The 21,300-nt window shown below is 46.2% G+C and overlaps 1 protein-coding gene across 3 annotated transcripts in view; it reads right to left on the reverse strand.

The window, feature by feature from the left end:
* The window catches only part of MUC16 (mucin 16, cell surface associated), a 235,763-nt gene that overhangs the window by 16,923 nt on the left and 197,540 nt on the right, over positions 1–21,300 (reverse strand). For all 3 annotated transcript variants that reach the window (XM_054672882.2, XM_054672883.2, XM_024351317.3), the window contains 16 exons: positions 20,953–21,077; positions 20,659–20,726; positions 19,862–20,034; positions 19,494–19,529; positions 19,147–19,212; positions 17,925–18,046; positions 17,654–17,721; positions 16,885–17,057; positions 16,519–16,554; positions 10,681–10,805; positions 10,516–10,583; positions 5,637–5,809; positions 2,699–2,734; positions 1,200–1,250; positions 298–419; positions 140–207 (listed from right to left, as the gene is read on the reverse strand). In XM_054672882.2, the coding sequence (XP_054528857.1) occupies positions 140–207; positions 298–419; positions 1,200–1,250; positions 2,699–2,734; positions 5,637–5,809; positions 10,516–10,583; positions 10,681–10,805; positions 16,519–16,554; positions 16,885–17,057; positions 17,654–17,721; positions 17,925–18,046; positions 19,147–19,212; positions 19,494–19,529; positions 19,862–20,034; positions 20,659–20,726; positions 20,953–21,077 (1,510 nt within the window). The remainder of the gene's footprint in view (positions 1–139; positions 208–297; positions 420–1,199; positions 1,251–2,698; positions 2,735–5,636; positions 5,810–10,515; positions 10,584–10,680; positions 10,806–16,518; positions 16,555–16,884; positions 17,058–17,653; positions 17,722–17,924; positions 18,047–19,146; positions 19,213–19,493; positions 19,530–19,861; positions 20,035–20,658; positions 20,727–20,952; positions 21,078–21,300) is intronic.

Consider the following 21,300-nt stretch of genomic DNA (forward strand, 5'->3'; position numbering starts at 1 on the left):
GAGGCATTTGAGGACTCTAGAGAGGTCCCAAGACCTCTGCAGGTAAAGAGCAGTGGAGGGAGGAGCAGGGGAAAGCTGAGGAAGGGGTGGTCACAAAAGGGGTGGTTGTTACTGGCAAATGGCCAGGAAGTGGTCTCACCTGAGGGAGATCAGTTGGCAACCCAAGTAGAAGGGGCCCATGCTGCTCTTCTGGAACAACGGTCTGAGCTTGAGAGGAAGGAGGAAGAGGGTAAGCCGAGGAACAGAGGTTGGGGGTAGGATTTATCCCACCGGGAGCTGCTAGGACCAGGGTCTCACCAGGTGCTGAAGGACCCCCTCGGTGGAGTTGAATGTAGCTGAGCCCTTGCCCATATCTGGTGAATACTGGAGATTGGAGATGGTGAAGTTGAGTGTGAGGGTCTTCAGGTGGTACCCCATGGCTGCAGGAGGGGAGGAGAGATGTCTGCAACTGAGGGCTGGTCTGAGACTAGATCAGACTGCGCTCATTATTAACTAGTGTGGCCATCCAAGTCAGAAGCTATGTGTCTTCTCCCCTCCAAGTAACACCAATTCTCTTTGCTGAATATTCATCACATATATCCTCTCTCTCCTCCCCTATCCCAGTTCAGGTCTTATTTTCTCTCACCCTGATTAGCACCCTGGCAGACTCACTGGATGCCCTGTCTAAAGGACATTCTCTATACTGAACACAAGAAGAATCTTTCTGAAATGACAATCTCACTATGGCTGCCCCTGCTCTAGTACCATCCACAGCTCCCTATGGCCTTCAGTGTTAAGTTCAAATTTCTTGACTTGGCACTCAAGGCCCTTCCCAATCTGGCTCCTGCTGACCTTTCAGTCTCACTTATCCATCCACTCTGGGTTAAGCTTTATGTTTCATGCAAACCAAATTTCTCTCACTTCTCCCTATACTCTATGCTGTTTCTGGCCACTGAGGCTTTGCTCACAGATTCCCCTCCTTCAGTTATACTATTCATGCCCTATTTGCCTGAATCACTCTTAGTCATCCTTAAAGACTCAGTTCAGGTGAAACTTTCTCCAGAAAGCCCTCCTCCTTCCCAATTATGCCAGGTGTCTCACCCCAAAACATCTGACATTATGATGGTCTATTTATTTCATAAAATCTGGGACTCCACGAGGGCAGGTGTCTGATTGAAATGCTATTCTAATCTTCGAGGAGGAAAAATGGCCCCAAATACCTGTTGTGGCTTCTGACAGAGGAGGCAGGAATGTGGTGGCTGGCTTGGGAGCTGTGGAAGGAACAGTCCGTCAGAGAGGAAAAAAGCCCACCACCTAGTGGGAGAAACTCCCCTGGGCTTCATCAGTGGTCCAAGCCAGACAACCATTCACAGGTGGGCCATAAATGAGACTGAGGGAAGGAGTGACTGTGTGAGTGGAGGAGTGAGCAAGATGGATGGATGGATAAAAGGACAGGTGGAAGGAAGGACAAGCAGGTGAATGGGCAAGAGGATGAGTGGGTGGATGGGCAGATGGATGAATGGTTGGAAGGACAGAAGGAAGGAGAGACAAGCAGATGAATAGGCAGGAGGATGGATGGAGAGATGGATGGATGGTTGGAAGGACAGAAAGAAGGACAAACAGGTGAATGAGGAGAAGGATAGATGGATGGATGATGGATGGGTGGATGGATGGATAAAAGGACAGATGGAAGGAAGGACAATTGAGTGAATGGGGAGGAGAATGGGTGGAGAGATGGCTGGCAGGATAGATGGATGGATGGAAAGACAGAAATAAGGAAACAGGTGAATGAAGAGGAGAATGAATGGAGAGATGGGTGGATGGTTTGAAGGACAGAAAGAAAGACAAACCAGTGAATAGGGAGAAGGATGGATGGATGGATGGTGGATGGATGGAGAGATGGATAAAAGACAGATAGAAGGAAGGACAAGCAGGTGAATGGGCAGGAAGATGGGTGGATGGATGGATGGAAGGACAAAAGGAAGGAGGGGCTAGCAAGTGAATGGGCAGAAGGATGGGTGGGTGGTGGATGAGTGGATGGGTGGATGGGTGGATGGATGGATGGATGGATGGATGTATAGAAGGACAGAAGAAAGGAGGGACAAGCAGGTGAATGGGCAGGAGGATGGGTGATGGATGAATAGATGGGTAAAAGGACAGATGGAAGGAAGGACGAGGAGGTAAATGGTCAGGAAATGGGGTGGATGGATGGATGGGTGAATGGATGGATGGATGGATGGATGGAAGGACGGATGGTGTCTGAGAGATGACTGGAAGGATAGAAAAATGGATGGCTGGAAAGATAGATGAGTGGATCACTGGATGAGGCAATGGGCAAATTTAGCCAAAACCAGTAGCCAGCAGAGTCTGCAGCTTGACCATGAAGCCTCTGCTGGGGCACTTGGAGGAGATTTTCTTATCAGGAGGTACAGACTAACAAGGTCATCATCTGACCTCAACCTCTATCCCTGTAGGGAATGTTTGTTCAAACTTCTTCCTCCAACCCAGAGGGCCATGGAAAATTCACAAAGCCAAGACTATGGCTGCAGGTCTAAAAACAGGCCAAGGACTCAGCATTCTTCCTCCCACTGAGACGTTGCTCCTCACCACCTCAGGGGACCAGCCCGAATTTGGGGCAACCTTCCTTCACGAATGAGGAGAAAAGCTTGAACCAAGACCCATGGAGATTGAAATGGGCACTGGATTCAAAGACACGTACTTGTAGGAGACTCATCTGGACCAGGTTCATTGTAACCTAGAAACAAAGAAGTCACACATAAGAGGAGGTGGTGGAACCGTCCCAGATACTCCATGCCTTTGTCCTTATGGGGCCCCTGCCTGGATGCCTTTCCCTTTGTGTATCTAGAGATTATGGATACATTTATATATCATCTAATATTTGACTTAAATGTGTTCACCACTAGAAAGAATTTCCTGATATTTCAATTAGCACTGACCCTTCCCTACTCACGTCTCCAGCATGCCTCCAATGAGAGGCTCTCACTACCTTTGTGTTCACAAGTCTATCCTCCTATCCATCCATACCCCCCACCTCCCCTTCCAGTCCTCCTCCAATCTATTCCTCCACCCAATGAATGTTTATTAAGGGTTTACTATGTGCAAGCCTCCCTTTACATTTGGGGAATATAGGGTAGAACAAAACAGTCTCCACCCCTCTGGAGATTACATTAGGACAGGATGCACATGTAACCTATCTCTGTTCCTGGGGCCAGGCACATTGTGGCCTGGTTAATAGTAGCTGCTTGGTAAATCTAAATGAAGGAACAAAATGAAGCATATAAGCTGTGCAGTTTACAAGGGGGAACAGCTCCCTGCAATAGCCAAGTTGAAGGGACTGGATGTTAAAACTGAGATCATCAAGACCCAACCTGCACCTGTGTGTTTATCACAGCACTATTCACAATAGCAGAGATGTGGAATCAACCTGTATGTCCATCAACAGATGAATCCATAAAGAAAGTGTGGTATATATGCACAATGGAACACTATTCAGCCATAAAGAGAAATAAAACCATGCTGCTGAGGTTGCAGATAAAAAGGAGTGTTTATACACTGTTGGTGGGAGTGTAAATTAGTTCATCCACTGTAGAAAGCAGCAGGATGATTCCTCAAAGAGCTAAAAACAGAACTACCGTCTGACCCAGCAATCTCATCACTGCATATATGCCCAAAGGAATATAAATTTTTCTATCATAAAGACACATGTTCATTGAAGCACTATTCACAATAGCAAAGACATGGAATCTATTTAAATGCCCATCAAGGATAGACTGGATAAAGAAAATGAGGAACATATACACCATGGAATACTATGCAGCTATAAAAAAGAATGAGATCATGTCCGTTGCAGGAACATGGATGGAGCTGGAGGTCATTATCCTTACCAAACTAATGCAGGAACAGAAAACCAAATACTGCCTCTTCTCACTTATAAGTGGGAGCTAAATGATGAGAACACATGGACACATAGAGAGGAACAACAGACACTGGGGCCTACCTGAGGTTGGAGGGTGGCGGGTGGTGGGTGGAGGGTGGGAGGAGAGAGAGGATCAGAAAAAATAACTAATGGGTACTAGGCTTAATACTTGGGTGATGAAATAATCTGTACAACAAACCCCTGTGACATGAGTTTAACCATATAGAAAATCTGCACGTGTATGTCTGAACTTAAAAGTTAGAAAAAAAGAATGAATCCATGTCTTTTGCAGCAACATGGATGAAACTGAAGTTACCTTAAGTGAAACAAGTCAGACACAGACAGACAAATATCACATGTTCTCAATCATAAGTGGAAGCTAAACAATGTGTAGACAAGAACTCAGAGAGGGGAATGATAGATAAAGGGGGCTTGGAAGGGTGAGGGGGTAGGAGCAAGGTGGATGATGAGAAAGGACTAAATGGATACAATGTATGTTATTGGAGTGGTGGATACTCTGAAAGCTCTGACTTCACTACTGTGCCATCTATGCATGTAACAAAATTGCACTTGTACCCCATAACTGTATACATACAATGATGATGGTGAGGAGGATAGTAATAATAATAATAAAGAACATCAAGACCCAGACTAACCAAAAACTCACTGTGGGCATGGGCAAGTCCCTTCCCTTCTCTGTGCCTCAGTTTCCCTCTTTGCTAAAATAAGAATAATGAAAGCCCAGGATGTCTCTCTACATCCCGGTACCTACCTAAAGGTACCTCATATAAGTGATATGGGGTGCCCACCTCATGGGGTCATGATGATAAGCACTGTTCTTGGGTTGGCGGTGGAGGGGTTGAAAGGCGAGCTATTTTGTCAATTCTCCACGGTCATGCTTTGCCTCTCAGAACCCCATTTAGGGGATGCCTTCTTAAATGCTATCTTTTCCTGAGTTCTAGACCAATGCTGAGGCCCAGTGTGCCTGAAGATTAGATCCCATAGATCTTCCTGGTATAGGGACCTCAGGTAGGAGAGAAGCCCATCCCTCGTCAATGGTGAGAAGAAAGCAGGGAGGGGAAATTGTTTTGTTTTGTTTTGAGACAGAGTCTTGCTCTGTCACCAGGCTGGAGTGTAATGGCACAATTTTGGCTCACTGCAACCTCTGCCTCCTGGGTTCAAGCGATTCTCCTGCCTCAGCCTCCCGAGTAGCTGGGACTACAGGCGTGCGCCACCACACCCAGGTAATTTTTGTATTTTTAGTAGAGACAGGGTTTCACCATGTTGTCCAGGATGGTCTCAATCTCTTGACCTTGTGATCCGCCCGCCTTGGCCTTCCAAAGTGCTGGGATTACAGGTGTGAGCTACTGCACACGGCCGGAAATGTGTTTTTTGTCTCCCAAGTGCCCCCACCAGGAAGACTCTTCTGTGAGTTAAACATGTGGAGTGGATCATAGCACCGAATGCTGACAAGTGGAGTTCATATCCTGGTTCCACCACTGTCAAGGTAAATTGCTTAGCCTGTCTAAGCCTCAGTTTCTTCATCTGTAAAATGGGATTAATCAAAGTCCAACCTTGCATGGTGGTTATGGGAGGGCCAGTGGTAATGCCAAGACTTGAACCCCAAGTCTTTCCCTAGAGAACCGGGAAACAGACACCCTCCTGGACTGCAGTGGGGGCTGGGGGGTTGGGCAGGGAAATGGGGCTGAGAGCTGCTCACCGTTAAGGTAGAGGCTGTCTTTGTCCAGAGAGTAGGGGCCCAGCCGGGTGATGCCGTGGGTCTGCTGGCTCAGCTCATGGAACACCTGCTTGATAGGCAGACCTGGGCCGCTGAGGGGCTGCAGATAGGTGCAGAGGAGGTCTACCCGTGTCTCAGCGCCGTTCTTCACAGACCTGAGGAGGGAGAGGTGCAGCTTTGGGGGATGAAGGCCACCTAGCACCTCTCCACTTGTGGTCACTGCACAACTCACAGTCCATATTTTGGTCTCGTTGACAGTTTGCACTTTCTCCACCTGGCCTTATCTATCATCTCAGGATCTTTGCAATTGCTGTTACTTTTGTCTGGAAGCTTCTCCCCATTTCTCCTTACCTGGATAACTTCCTGGTCATCCTCCAGGTCTCAGCTTAGACGACTCCCTCCTCCTCCTCCTCCTCCTCCTCCTCCTCCTCTTCCTCCTCTTCCTCCTCCTATCTTCCTAGGCAAGGTCAGGAGCCTCCTCTGGGTCCCACAATCCTCCACTCTTCCCCTGTCACTGCCCTGGTCACCCTCTATGTAATCATAAATTATTTGTTCCTGTTCCTACCAGAACATGGTCTCCACGAAGGAGGAAATGAACCAGTTTAGCTTACTCTTATTATATTGAAGCCCCAGAACCCAGCAGCCCTTGACAACTCCCTGCAAAAATCAAAGTCCTAATGAATGGAGAAACACAATACAGCATTTACATACAAGTGGAAAAGGAAGGGAATTCTGACACATGCTACAACATGGATGAACTTTGAGGACATTATGCTTGGTGAAATAAGCCAGCCATACAGTATAAACCAGGACATATACCATATGATTCCTCCATTCATAGGAGGTCCTCAGAATCATCAGATTCACAGAGACAGAAAGTAGAGTGGTGGGTGCCAGAGGCTTGAGGAGGGGGATGAGGAATGAGTATTTCATGGGGATGGAGTTTCAGTTTGGGAAGATGAGAAAGTTCTGGAGATGGATGATAGTGGTGATGGTTGCACAATAATGTGAATGTGCTTGATGCCACTGAACGGGAAATATAGCTAAAATGGTCAATTTAATGTGATGTGTATGTTACCACAATATAGAAAAAAAAATCCAAGCCAGGTGCAGTGGCTCACACCTATAATCCCAGCACTTTGGGAGGCCAAGGCGGTCGGATCACCTGAGGTCGGGAGTTCGAGACCAGCCTGACCAACATGGAGAAGCCCCATTTCTACTAAAAATACAAAATTAGCCAGGTGTGGTGGCACATGCCTGTAATCCCAGCTACTCGGGAGGCTGAGGCAGAGGAATCGTTTGAACCCAGGAGGCGGAGGTTGTGGTGAGCCGAGATCATGCCTGGGCAACAAGAACAAAGCTGTCTTTAAAAAAAAAAAATCCAAGTCCTCCAAGGCCCTTCAAACTTGCTGATGTCTTGAGTCTCATCCTCTCTCTCTTTTCTTCTTGCTCTCTCTCTGCTCCAGCCACACTGGCCTCTTTGCTGTTCATAGAACATGCCAAGCTCATTTGCACCTCAAGACCTTTTCTCATGCTGTTCTCCCTGCCTGGAACAGTTTTCATGGACATTTGGGACACAGCCCAAGATTCATCCTGGGTAAAGTTGCTCTACCCATCACTTGCTATTTATTTATGTTTCATATCACTTTACTCCATTTGAAGCCATTTTACTTAGATATTTATGTTCCTGTTTAGCATCTGTTCTTCTCCACTGGGTGAGGGCAGGGACAGCATCTGTCTTATCACTCTAGTACCCAGCACCTGCCTCAGAGGAGCGGTGCCATGGGCATCAGTTGACTAAAAATATAAATGGAGAAGTAAATAGTAAATACCAAGAGAGTGCAAACTGACCCAAAGAAGTCAAGTTGGCAAGGATGCAAGAAAAGGAACTCTTATACATGGTTGGTGGGAATGGAAGAGGAGTGGTGTTATGGGCATGGGTTGAGTAAAAATATAAATGGAGAAGTATGTAGTAAATACCATGAGAGTGCAAACCAACCCAGAAAACTCAAGTTGGCAAGGATGCACTAAAAGGAAACCTTTTTTTTTTTTTTTTTGAGATGGAGTCTCTCTCTGTCGCCTAGGTTGAAGTGTGCAGTGGTGCGATCTCAGCTCACTGCAAGCCCCGCCTTCAGGGTTCATGCCATTCTCCTGCCTCAGCCTCTCCAGTAGCTGGGACTACAGGCACCCGCCACCACGCCTGGCTAATTTTTTGCATTTTTAGTAGAGACGGGGTTTCACCATGTTAGCCAGGGTGGTCTCGATCTCCTGACCTCATGATCCACCCACCTGGGCCTCGCAAAGTGCTGGGATTACAGGCATAAGCCACCGTGCCCGGCCTAGGAAACTCTTATACACTGTTGGTGGGAATGTAAATTAGTACAACCTCAAATGAAAAACAGTATGGAGATTTCTCAAAAAACAAAAAAAAAATCAGAACTACCATTTGACCCAGCAATCCCACTGTTGGGGATCTACCCAATGGAAAAGTATTAGAAATAAATAGTGGTGATGGCTGCATGACATTGTGAATATAATCAATGTCACTGAATTGTACATTTAAAAATGGTTAAAATGGCAGATTTTATGTTACATGTATTTTTGCCACAATATAAAAACATGTGATTTTCTTAAATAGATGCAGAAAAGGACCCTCTGAGAATAGCTCAACCCATATTTATCTAAAAGAAATGAGGCCATGTGTGGTGGTTCATGCCTGTAAAATCCCAGCACTTCAGGAGGCTGAGGCAGTTGGATCACTTGAGGCCAGGAATTTGAGACCAGCCTGGCCAACATGGCAAAACCCCGTCTCTACTAAAAATGCAAAAAAATTTAGCCTGGTGTGGTGTTGGGCGCCTGTAATCCTTGCTACCTGGGAGGCTGAGGCACGAGAATCGCTTGAACCCGGGAGGCACAGGTTGTGGTGAGTGAAGATTGCACCACTGCACTTCAGTCTGGGCAGCAAGAGCAAAACTCCTTGGGAGGTTGAGGCACGAGAATCGCTTGAACTCAGGAGGCAGAGTTTGCAGTGAGCCGAGATTGCACCACTGCACTCCAGCTTGAGCGACAGAGTCAGACTCTGTCTCAGAAAAAAAAAAAGAAAGAAATGAAACCAGTATCTTAAAGAGATATCTGCACTCCTATGTTCATTGAAGCACTATTCAAAATAGCCAAGATATGGAAACAAGCTAAATGACCTTCAATGGATGAATGGGTAAAGAAAATGTGGCATACACATATACAATGAAATATATAAGAAAGATGAAAATCCTGCCACTTGGGATAACATAGATGGAGCTGGAGGACATTAGGCTAAGTGAAATAAGCCAGGCACAGAAAGACAAATACCGCATAATCTAACTTATAGGTGGAATCTAAAATTGTCAGACTCATAGAAGCAGAGAGTAGGGTGGTGGTTGCCAGGGGCTGGGAGGAGGAGCAAATGGGGTGATGCTGGTCAAAGGGTACAAACATGATAACTATGTAGAGATAATAGATATATTAATTAGCTGAAACGTGGCCATCATTTTACAATGTATACCAAAATATCAAGTTGTACACTTTAAATGCAAGCAATTTTTATATGTCAAAAATCAAACTGTCATGAATAAATAAAAAAGTTATTAATACCAGTCAGAATAACTATTACTAAAAAGACAAAAACCAACCAACCAACCAAACAAACAACAAACAACCAGATACTGGCAAGAATAAAAGAAAAGGGAACTCTTATACACTGTTGGTGGGAATCCAAATTAGTACAATCTATGGAAAATGGTATGAGGATTTCTCAAAGAACAAAAATGTAGAACTACCATTTGACCCAGCAATCCCACTATTGGGGATCTACCCAATAAAAGAAATCGTTATATCAAAAAAAAAGAAAGAAAAAAAGAAATCATTATATAAAAAAGACACCTGCACGTGTATGTTTATTGCAGCACTATTCACAACAGCAAAGGTATGGACCCAACCTAAGTGTCCATCAGTAGAAGACTGGATAAAGAAAATGTGGTATATATATATATATACCATGAAATACTATTCAGCCATAAAAACAGTGAAATCATGTATTTTGCAGCAAGATGGATGGAATGGGAGTCCATTATCTTAAGTGAAACTCAGAAATAGTCAAATACCGCATGTTCTCACTTATAAGTGGGAGCCAATGGACTCCATGTCCATTAGCTCATGGTAGAATACCATACGTTCTCACTTATACGTGGGAGCATGGACCTGGAGTGTGGAATAATAGACACTGGATACTCAGAAAGGTGGGAGAGTGGGAGAAGGGTGGGGAACCTCACTTAATAAGTACAATGTACACTATTCGGGTGATACACCAAAAGCTACTGTCTGGAAGTCTACTGTCTGCAGACTTCACTATGGAATATATGCATGCAACAAAAACTGCATTTGCACTCCTTAAATTCATTTTAAAAAAAGAATGGGGCCAGATGTGGTGGCTCACGCCTGTAATCCCAGCACTTTGGGAGGCTGAGGAGGGTGGATCACCTGAAGTCAGGAGTTCGAGACCAGCCTGATCAACATGGAGAAACCCCATCTCTACTAAAAATACAAAACAATTAGCCGGGCATGGTGGTGCCTGCCTGTAATCCCAGCTACTGGGGAGGCTGAGGCAGGATAATCACTTGAACCCGGGAGGCAGAGGTTGCAGTGAGCCAAGATCGTGCCATTGCACTCCAGCCTGGGCAACGAGAGCGAAACTTCATCTCAAAAAAAAAAAAAAGGAAAGATAAAAAGATTTAAAAAAATATGTAGCCCACCCCAACCCAAGAGGGACCTCCCAGTCAGAACTCTAAGTTCTTGGTGGTGCGCTGTGGGTGGGGGAGTTTCTCACCTTAGTGCGATGACCCTGCAGCCTGTGTACCGTGCACCCAGGCTGCTCCTCTGGAACAAAGGACTGAGCTGCAGAGGGAGAAGGGAGCCTGGGTTGGTCAGAGGCAGGCAGGCAACAGCCCTAGGATGGGCATGGCAGGGCTGCAGCGGGAGGCAGGCCTCTCACCAGGTGCTGCATGATGTTGTCTGTGATGTTGAACTTGAGGGAGCCGGGTTGGCCCATGTCCGCCATGTAGCGCAGGTTGTTGATGGTGAAGTTCAGTGTGAATGGCTCCTCGCTGACCACCCCGGCTAGGGCAGGGGGAAGAGAGAGAGAGAGAGAGAGATGAAGCTCTTGGGGAGGATGATGGGTGGGTGGGGGGTGGTGTGGGACAGGGTGGGGGCAGTGTGTTCTAAGGACCCTGTGTCCGCCTCTTAATAAACCCAACGGTGACTTTTAATGGAGACAACTCCAGCAGCCAGTAAGGGTGTGCTTAATGATTTGGGATGTCCAGATGGGGTCCTTCTACCCAAATGCAGGAAGGGAAGATTCTGTAAAAAGTACCAATGGTTCTGATCTTTCCCAGGGTAAAGGCTGCATATTACCACACTGATGCAGAAGTCATGAGTCTAGACATTTTTTAAAAATTTATTCTCTCTCTCTGTCTTCCTCTCTCCCCATCGATTCTTCTCTGCCTTTCTCCCATTTCTCTCTCTCTCCTGCACTCACAACCAGGTATGCTAATCTTCTATGCATTGGTTAACATGGCCAACAATCTTTGCAGCCATAACCAACCTCTCAGCACTTCAGTTTACTCATCTGTAAAATGAGATGACAATGGTTCACAATGATGTTTCCTGCCTCAACAGTTGTTATAAAGCTTAAACAAGTTAATCATTGTAAATCATGTAAGCACTGCTGGGCACACAGGTCAATATGGGTACATGTTTATTATATAAAATATATCAGCAAATGCTTTCTAATCACTCCCTGTGTGTGTAACTTTATGAAAGTATGAGCTAAGGTTTTTTTTTGGTTTTGTTTTGGTTTTGCTTTTTTGTTTTGTTTTTGTTTGAGACAGAGTCTCACTTTGTCGCCCAGGCTAGAGTGCAGTGGTGCGATCTTGGCTCACTGCAAGCTCTGCCTCCCAGGTTTTATGCCATTCTCCTGCCTCAGCCTCCTGAGTAGCTGGGACCACAAGCGTGCACCACCACGCCTGACTAAATTTTTTTTTTGTATTTTTAGTAGAGACAGGGTTTCACCATGTTAGCCAGGATGGTCTTGATCTCCTGACCTCATGATCCACCCGCCTTGGCCTCCCAAAGTGCCGGGATTACAGGCGTGAACCACGGTGTCCAGCCAAGCTAAGGTTTAAGACAAACCTCTAGAAGAAAAGTTTACTTCTCCTTCTCTCCCTGCCTTTCTTCTTTTCACCACTCTTGAACTTCCTTCTGTTCATTCTTCCTTCTCTCCTTCTTTCTCTCCTGAACTTCCTTCTGTTCATTCTTCCTTCTCTCCTTCGCTCTTTCCATCCTTTCTTCTTCCCTTCCATCTTTCATTCTATTAATGCATCCTTTCTTTCTTGCTGGCTTCCTTCCTTTCATTGTACCTTCTATCATCTGTCTATCCTTCCTCTTCCTTCTCTCACTTCTTTCCTTCCTTTCACCCATCCATCCATTTATCCATCCAACCATCCATCCATCCATTCACTTATCCATCCATCTATCCATCCATCCACCTACCCACCCATCTGTCCATCCATCCATCCATCCATCCATCCATCCACCTACCCATTTATCCATCCATCCATCTATCCACCCACCCATCTGTTCATCCATGTGTCCATCCATCCATTCATCCCTTCACCCACTCACCCACTGATCCATTCATCCATCCATCATCAATCTTTCCTTTCTTACACCTCTCTTTTCTTCCTTCCATCTATTTATCCATATTTCCTCCTCCTTTTTTTTCTTTCATCCATTTTTTTCTTTCTTCAATCGACTCATCCATCCTCTCTCCCTTCCTCCTTCCATTCATCACTTCTTCTTTCCGTCACTTCTTCCTTCCATCTATCCACCTTGCCTTCCTTCCATATATACAGTATTGGTCCTACACCGCTCCAGGAACATTGGAAGGGGAGCAGGGGGGCGGGGTACAGAAATAGTCTGGCCCTTCCATAGCCCCGCCCACCGTTGTCCCACCAATGCCTCCTATTGGCTGAACCTAACAGGAAGCTAGTTAGCATGGGAGCCTGGGAAATGTACTTTTCATGAGTCAGACGTCTATCCCACAGAGCACGGGAAGGTTGGAGGAGGTTGGAGAATGGATCCGAGGACAAAAACAAAACAAAACAAAACAAAAACCCACATGTGGTATAATAGAGAAAGCCCATAAGAAGTCACATTCCTATAAAAGAGAAGCAGACAACAGAATATAAACAAATGAGCTCAAAAAAGTGGGAGAAGTATTGTGAAGGATTAACAGAAAAAAAAACCCCAGGATCTCGTTTGGAAGTAGGAGTGAGACAAATTCGTATAAGAAATTGACTTTTCCTTCACAGTCAGCAGAGTAAACAGACAACCCACAGAGTGGGAGAAAATCTTCACAATCTATATATCCAACAAAGCACTAATATCTAGAATCTACAACGAACTCAAACAAATTAGCAAGAAAAAAACAAACAATCCCATCAAAAAGTGGGCTAAGAACATGAATAGACAGTTCTCGAAAGAATATATACAAATGGCTAATGAACATATGAAAAAAATGTTCAACATCACTAATGACCAGGGAAATCAAAACCATAATGTGATACCACCTTACTTCTGCAAGAATTGCCACAATCAAAACATCAAAAAATAACAGATGTGACTCTGGGGGCCAAGATGGTCGACTATAAGCAGCAGCGCTCAGAGGCTCACATTGAAAAAAACTGTAATAAGTGTGTGATCCTTCCTGGCAACCAAAATGTCCAGGTTCCCTCATCAAAATTGACTAGAAGGCTGGCAGTGACCCACGGAGAGAAGGAAGAGCAGTGTGGTGTGGTGGCCCACCTGAGAGACACACGGGGAAGGGGAATCCCCTCCTTCCAGCCAAGGGAGGTGGTGAGTGAGCGGGCTACCCAAGCGGGGGAAACTGTGCTTTTTCCACGGAACTGTGCAACCCACAGATTGGAAGATCTCACTCGCAAACCCATGCCACTGGGACCTAGTGTCCCAACCCCAGAACACGCAGATTCTTACAGCTGGAATCTAAGCCTACGGAACTCCCCGGGGGAGGGGCAACGAGCACTGGCTGCGGCTGCCGGCTAAGTCTTTTTTGTTCCTTGGGGAAGGGGCGACAGCCAGCACTGGGACTCACAACTGCCTAACACGCTAAGCTCCCTGGGCGGGGGAAGGGCGGCACCCCTTTCAATAGCTCCAGGCTGTGCTTTTCCCCTGCTAGAGCCGGATAGGCTGGACGGCTTGGTCCCAAGACTTGCCCCACAGCCCAACATACCGGCTGTGGCAGTCTGCAGCCAGAGTGCCTCTTCAGGGCTAACCCTGACCCATCCTTCCTCAGTGGGCAGAGCTTCCTTGCAGGATCTCCAAGGACTCCAGCCAGAGGCTCAGAGACAGAATTTGGACTCCCTGGGCTTGGGCCCCTAGTGGGAGGGATGGCTGTAGTCTCTGTGGACCAGCAGACTTAGCCTCTCCTCTGGGAGTTCTGAGGAATCCAGGCAGCCCAGACAAGTGGTTTCCCCCCAGTGAAGAACCCCCTCTCCACCAGGGGACAAAGTGCTTCATTAAATGGGTCCTGCTCCCCATGCCAGTCAACTGGGCGAAACCCTCCAACAATAGTTGTCAGACACCCTATACAGGAGCGATCCTACTGGCATCAGGTTGGTGTCCCTCGAGGTCAGAGGTCCCAGAAGAGGCAGGCACCTATGTTTGCTGCTCTCCAGCCTCCCTGAGTGACACCTCCAGACATGGGAGCAAATCAGATGAATAGGGCCTGAAGTGAACCCCTAGCAAATTGCAGCAGCCCTACAGAAGAGGGACCTGACTATTGAAAGAAAAACAAGCAGAAAGTGACAATAACAGCATCATCATCAACAACAACAACCAAAAGACCCCCACAAAAACCCCACCCAAGGATCAGCAGCCTCAAAGCCTGAAACTAAAACTCCTGAAGATGGGAAAGAATCAACAAAAAAATGCTGAAAACCCAAAAGGCCAGAGTGCCTCTTTTCCTCCAAATGACCGCAACATCTCTCCATTAAGGGTGCAGAACTGGATGGAGGATCAGATGGATGAATTGACAGAAGTAGGCTTCAGAAGACGGGCAATAAAAAAGTACGATGAGCTAAAGGAGCATGTTCTAATGCAATGCAAAGCTAAGAACCTTGATGTAAGGTTAAAGGAATTGCTAACTAGAATAACCAGTTTAGAGAGGAACATAAACCAACCGATGGAGCTGAAAAACACAGCACAAAAACTTCGTGAAGCATACATAAGTATCAACAGCCAAATCGACCAAGTGGAAGAAAGGATATCAGCAATGACCAAGCTGAGCCTGAACTGAGCCTTCTAGGAAAACCAAAGAGCCAACTACACATCATCAAGGAACCTAACTCTCTTGAATTCCCTCCCATAATCCTGAGTCAGCTCCAAATGAATTGGTAGCGACTGAATTTTTTTTTTTTTTTTGGTAACCATTCTGAAGCTGTTTTGAACTGAGAGAAAATGAATGCTATTATCAATTGGTGATGTCTGCCATGAATGCTGTAATCAATTAATGATGTCTGTCATGGATGAGGGAGTGGAGCAGATGCCATATAGTTTTCCAGTGTAAACTCTGGCAGACACTAAAGTTGAACCAAGGCAGAAGAGGAAAGTTTCCATACATTATAAGAAAGCATACTTCATTCCTTCCTTCCCTGGGAAAATCCATATTTTCCTGTAGATCTAAATCTGTCGATCTACTATGTACAAGGTCCTGAAGCAGATACTAGGGAAGCACAAGGGAGTAAGACACAGTTGCTCCAATCAGCAGGTTTATGCACTATTAGGGTGACTGGATATAAACAAAATGTTCAAAGCCGAGAAATTGTGTTTGCAATTGACCTAAAAAAAATATGCAATATGACTTAAAGTGAGTGACAAAATAAAAGGTTCCCATGATTCTTTTGCCTATAATAATTCAAGATTTTTTTAAGAAATCATATTAAATAGTACTAAACACTGAGCATAGCACTTTGGTGCATATTCAGTAGCCAATAAGTTCATATATTATCTATTAACTTTGTTATCACCACCACCATCATAACCATCACCATCCCTGTCACCATCACCATCATTATTGTCATAATTACCACCATCATTACCAACATCACAATCATCATCATTACCATCACCACCACCATCACCATTGTCATCATGATCATAATCACCATCATCATCATCATCATTGCTACCATCAGTATCATCATAAAAATAGCTCTCTGAGAAGAGAGATTATTAATTGTTTCATGATCCATGCCATATCCCCAGGATTTGGCAGAGCCCCAGGGCTTGTCACAATGCTCAATAAAGTTTGTTGGTTGGCTCATGTTCACTAGATTTATAAAGAATTTCCATCTTTATTTGACTGATTAATAGAAGAGATGTTTACACTCATCAGCCATGCTCTAACAGAGGTGCCATTGGCTGGTACTTATTCAAGGGACCAGTAGAAGGGGTGGATCCCCAGAGTTTCCCAGGTACACTGTGGTAGTCCCAAGAGCTACAGAGAAACCCTCTTCAGAGGAAGCATCCAAGCCTCTCATGGCAGAAAGGTCAGCAAATAAAACTATTTACAGGCCTTGCTGCATATGGGGCCCGAGCTGAGTCTCTCTGGAGCTGGCCAGAAGGGAAAGGGAATAACTTGTGCCCTCCCAGCCCCTTCCCTTATGAAGAGGACATAGGGGCATAGGAAGAGAGGACAGCTCCTGCCCTGCTTGGTGTATAATTGGGGCCACTGGAGCATCGGTTGAATACTCACTGCTGGTGGTGGGTACAGAGCTCCGATGGGTGAAACCTGCATAGACAAGGAGGGAGGAGAGTGGGTAAGGGTTAAGGGAGAGGTGGGGAATCAAATAGGGGTCACAGATACCCTAGTGGAATGGAAGAAGTTTCAAGGAACAGGGGCCTTTGAAGATTCTCTATCAGTACCCTCACATCAGGGAAGAAGGTACTGAGGATGAACTCAGTCCAAGATGAAGAAACTATGAAGTTCAGACATCAGTCATCACATACAGACAACATAGCCAAGACGTCAATGGCCAGTCAGGGAGTGTGACCTCAAGTCAGAGAGTAAGAGGCTGTCCAGCAAAGAGGAAGAATCTCCAACCACATCACAGCCGCTCACCATTGACATAGAGACTGTCCCTGTCCAGTGTGTAGGGGCCCAGCTCAGTGATGCTGTGGGTCAGCTGGCTCAGCTCCAAATACAGCTGCTCTCTGTCCAGCCCAGGGCCTGTGGGGTCAGGGCCGTGGGTGCAGATGGCATCCACTCTGGTGGCTTCCCCATCCTTCTCTGGCCTAGGGAGGGCAGATAAGTGGAATGACATTAAATAGATTGCCTACGGGGAGGCATTCTGAGATTCCTGGGGGCAGGACAGGAAGGGGACAGAGGAAATGAGAATCCTGGTAGACAGGTGAGAAGCCATACTAAGATTCTCTGAATGCACCAACTTCCAGGCAGCCTGGGAATGTGAGTAGAGTCAGGAATACAAGAATTTTATAAAATTGCATTCTCATGGTATGGGGACAGGAGAGCCCAGACTTGAGAAATATTAAGAGCTGGAATTGGGGGTGAAAGCAAGTGGATGGGGGATGTTTATCTTGAGAGAAACCTTGGAAGAGAATTTAACACCTGAAGGAGAGGGAGGTAGGGAGAAGTAAGAAATTCAGAAGGATGACCAAGGTAGAAGCCTGATCTGGCTGATGGGCCCTGCAAATTCTCTCGATTGATGAGGGAGGTGGTAGGATCAGCAGATATGTTCATCCTGGAGCCACCAATGCCTGAATTCCACTTGTGCTGAGGACTTCCGTAGGGAGGGAAGGAAGAAAGCTGATGAAACTCCTTGGGCCTGGGAACACTTGGGGCAGCCAGACTGGTTATTCTCAGTTCTCACCTGAGCAAGGTCAGCCTGCAGCCAGAGTACAGAGGGCCAACACTGGTGTTCTTGAACAAGGGCCTTAGCTGTGGAGGAGGAAGAGGGAGGTGAGTAAGATGGCTGAGGACATAGAAGCGAGGAAGATGTAAGGTGGAAGGGGCTGTAATCAGGGGGCGGGGCTATCAGATGAGGGGAGGTGGGTGAGATCTTCTTCCATGCCTTGGAATGGGTGACGTAGGTGGAACGAGACAAGGTGGGCAGGGCAGAGTGAGGTGGGCAGGGCTCTCACCAGGCCCTGAAGGACCCTCTCTGTAGTGTTGAACTTCCTGGAGCCAGGCCACATGTTCTCCTCATACCGCAGGTTAGTGATGGTGAAGTTGAGGGTGAATAGTATCAGGAGATGGCTGGCAGCTGTAGTGGAGGTGGGAAATAAACACTATGTTCAAAAGTAGAGAACATTTAAGAGTTTGTAATAGACTTATTTCTAAACATATGCAACCAGATTTAAAGAGAGTGATAAAATAGAAGGTTTTCATGCCTCCCTTGACTATAATGATCAAACTTTTTCATAGAGCATGCTAAATAATAATAGTTAGATGCTGAGCATAACCTTTGGTGCATATTCTGTGTTCCATAATACTAGATACTATCTATTACCTTTGTTATCACCACCATCATCATCATCACCAACACTGTGACCATCATTTTCATTATTGTCATCACCACCAACATCAGGACAAAAACCATGATCTTCATAATCCCTATCATCTCCACCACCATCACCATCATCATCCACATCATCACCTGCACCATCACCACCAGGAACATGGTCACCAACACCATCACTGTTTCATCCTTACCATCATGACAATCACCACCATCATCCTCATCATCATCATGATCACCACCATCACCACCACAACCACAACCATCACGGTCCACATCACCACCACTAGTACCATGATCACCAACACCATCATCACATCATCCTTAACCATCATAACCACCACCACTATCATCATCATCCTCATTGTCAATATCACCACCACATTGTCAATCACCACCACAACCACCACCATCACCACCACCACTGTCATCCTTCCCATAATCACCACCACCACTATCATCATCATCATCACATCATCATTACTGTCAAAACCACTACCATCATCAATATCATCATCATCATCTTCATAATCACCATCATCATCACATCATGGTCATAAGCATCACCATCATTATTGTAATCATCTCCAGCAACATCATCATCACTACTATCCCACATCATCCTCAAAATAAAAGAAGCTCTCTGAGGGCAGAGATTTTTACCTCTTTTGTGTTCCCTGCCTTATCTCTAGGGCCTGGCAGAGAGTGGGTACTCAAAGAAGTTTGTTGGGTGACTCATCATCAGTAAATTTGCTATGATTTTTAATCTTATTTGAATGAAAAGGACAGAGATGTTGACTCTCATCATGCATACTCTAATAGAGGTGCCATTGACTGGTACTTACCTGAAGGGCCAAATATCGAGGCTGGAGTCTTAGATGCTCCCAGATACACTGTGGGGGTCCCAGGAGCTGAGGAGAAGCCCACATTGGTTAAAGCAGCATAAGCTCTTTAGCTTATGCTAAAGAGCATAAGCTCTTTCATGGCAGAAATGCCAGCAGATAGGAGTATTTCTGCATGTGGGGCTTGAGATTAGTGTCTCTCTGGAGCTGGGCCAGAGGGAAAGGGAATCACTTGTGCCCTCTCAGATCCTTCCCTCATGAAGAAGATATAGGGGCATAGGAGAAGGGGGTCAGCTCCTGTCCTGCTTGGAGTAGGACTGGGGTTACTGGAACATTAGTAGAATACTCACTGCTGGTGGTGGGCACAGAGCTCCGATGAGTGAAACCTGCATAGAGAGGGAGGGAGGAGAGTGGGTAAGGGTTAAGGGAAAGGTGGGGGACCAAAAAGGGGTCAGTGCTACCATGGTGCAATTGAAGGAGTTTCAGGGAACATGGGCTTTGAGGATTCTATACAAGTACACTCAGATCAGGGAAGAAGGTCCTGAGGATGAAGGTCTCCAGTACAAGATGAAGAAGAAACGGTGAAGTTCATATCAATCATCAAATACAGACAACATGGCCAAGACCAGTGGCCAGGCAGGGAGAGTGACCTCAAGACAGAGAGTAGAGGCCTGCTCAGCAAGGAAGAAGAAACTCCAACCACATCACAATTGCTCACCATTGACAAAGAGGCTGTCGTTGTCCAGGACATAGGGGCCCAGCTCAGTGATATTGTGGGTCAGCTGGCTCAGCTCCCAATACAGCTGCTCTCTGTCCAGCCTAGGGCTTTTGGGGTCAGGGTGGTGGGTGCAGATGGCATCCACTCCAGTGGCTGTCCCATCCTTTTCAGGCCTGGAGAGGGCAGGTGAGGGGAATAATAATAAAGTTTTGTCTAGGGAGGAGTCCCAAGATTGCTGAGGGAAGGACAAGAAGGGGCCACAGGAAATGAGAAGCCTGGTACACAGATGAGAAGCCACACTTAGATTCTCTGAGTGCACTGACTACTGTCCAGCTTGGGACGGTGAGCATACTTGTGGATAAAAGAATTTTTCTAACATTTCAGTGTGGTTCTTGCATTCTCATGGCATGGGGACAGGACAGCCTAGACTTGAGACAGGTGACAAGCTGGAATTGGGAATTAAACAAGTGAATGAGGCACATTTGTCTTGAGAGAAATCTTAGTTAGAGAATTTAACACTTAAAGGCAAGGGAGGTGGGGAGAAAAGAGGGAATTCAGAGGGATGGTCAGGGTGGAAGTCCAATCCTGCTGATGGACCCTGTGGAAACTCTCAGTCAATTTGGGTGTGATGGCAGGGGGCAGTGGTAATATTGGGAGACAGGTTAGTCTTGGAGCCACTGTTCCTTGAGTTCCATCTTTGATCAGAATAACCACAGAGAGGGCAAGAAAAAAGAAGTCCAGACTCATGGAGACTGGGAACAATTGGGGCAGACAGGTTGGCAATTCTAAGGTCTCACCTGAGCAAAGTCAGTCTGCAGCCAGAGTACAGAGGGCCAACACTGGTGCTCTTGAACAGGGACCTGAGCTGTGGGAGAGGGAGAGGGAGGTGAGTAGGATGGCTGAGGGGGTAGCGTCAGGGAACTAGTCATTGGGGCTGGCACCAGTAGGCGGGCCTGGCATCAGTGGATGGGGGCTCACGTCTCTGGGTGTGAGAGGAGGTGGGTGAGATCTTCTTCCATGCCCTGTCATGAGTGAGACAGGTGGAACTAGACAAGGTGAACTGGGCAGAGTGAGATGGGCGGGGCTCTTACCAGGCCCTGAAGGACCCTCTCCGTGGTGTTGAACTTCCTGGAGCCAGGGTGCTGCATGTTCTCCTCATACCGCAGGTTGGTGATGGTGAAGTTGAGAGTGAATAGCACCAGGAGAGGGCTGGCAGCTGTCGTGGAGGTGGGAAAGAAACAACATGTTCAAAAGTGGAGAACTTTATACATTTCCAAAAGGCCTACTTCTAAACATATGCAACAGGATTTAAAGAGAGAATAATATAAAAAGTTTCCATGCGTCCCTTGACTATAACGATAGAAGTTTCTAACAAAGCCTACTAAATAATAGTAGTAGTTAGCATACCTCTTGGTGCATATTCAGAGTTCTATAATACT

The sequence above is a fragment of the Pan troglodytes genome, chromosome 20 (genome assembly GCF_028858775.2).
Source record: "Pan troglodytes isolate AG18354 chromosome 20, NHGRI_mPanTro3-v2.0_pri, whole genome shotgun sequence".
NCBI classification, from domain to species: domain Eukaryota; kingdom Metazoa; phylum Chordata; class Mammalia; order Primates; family Hominidae; genus Pan; species Pan troglodytes.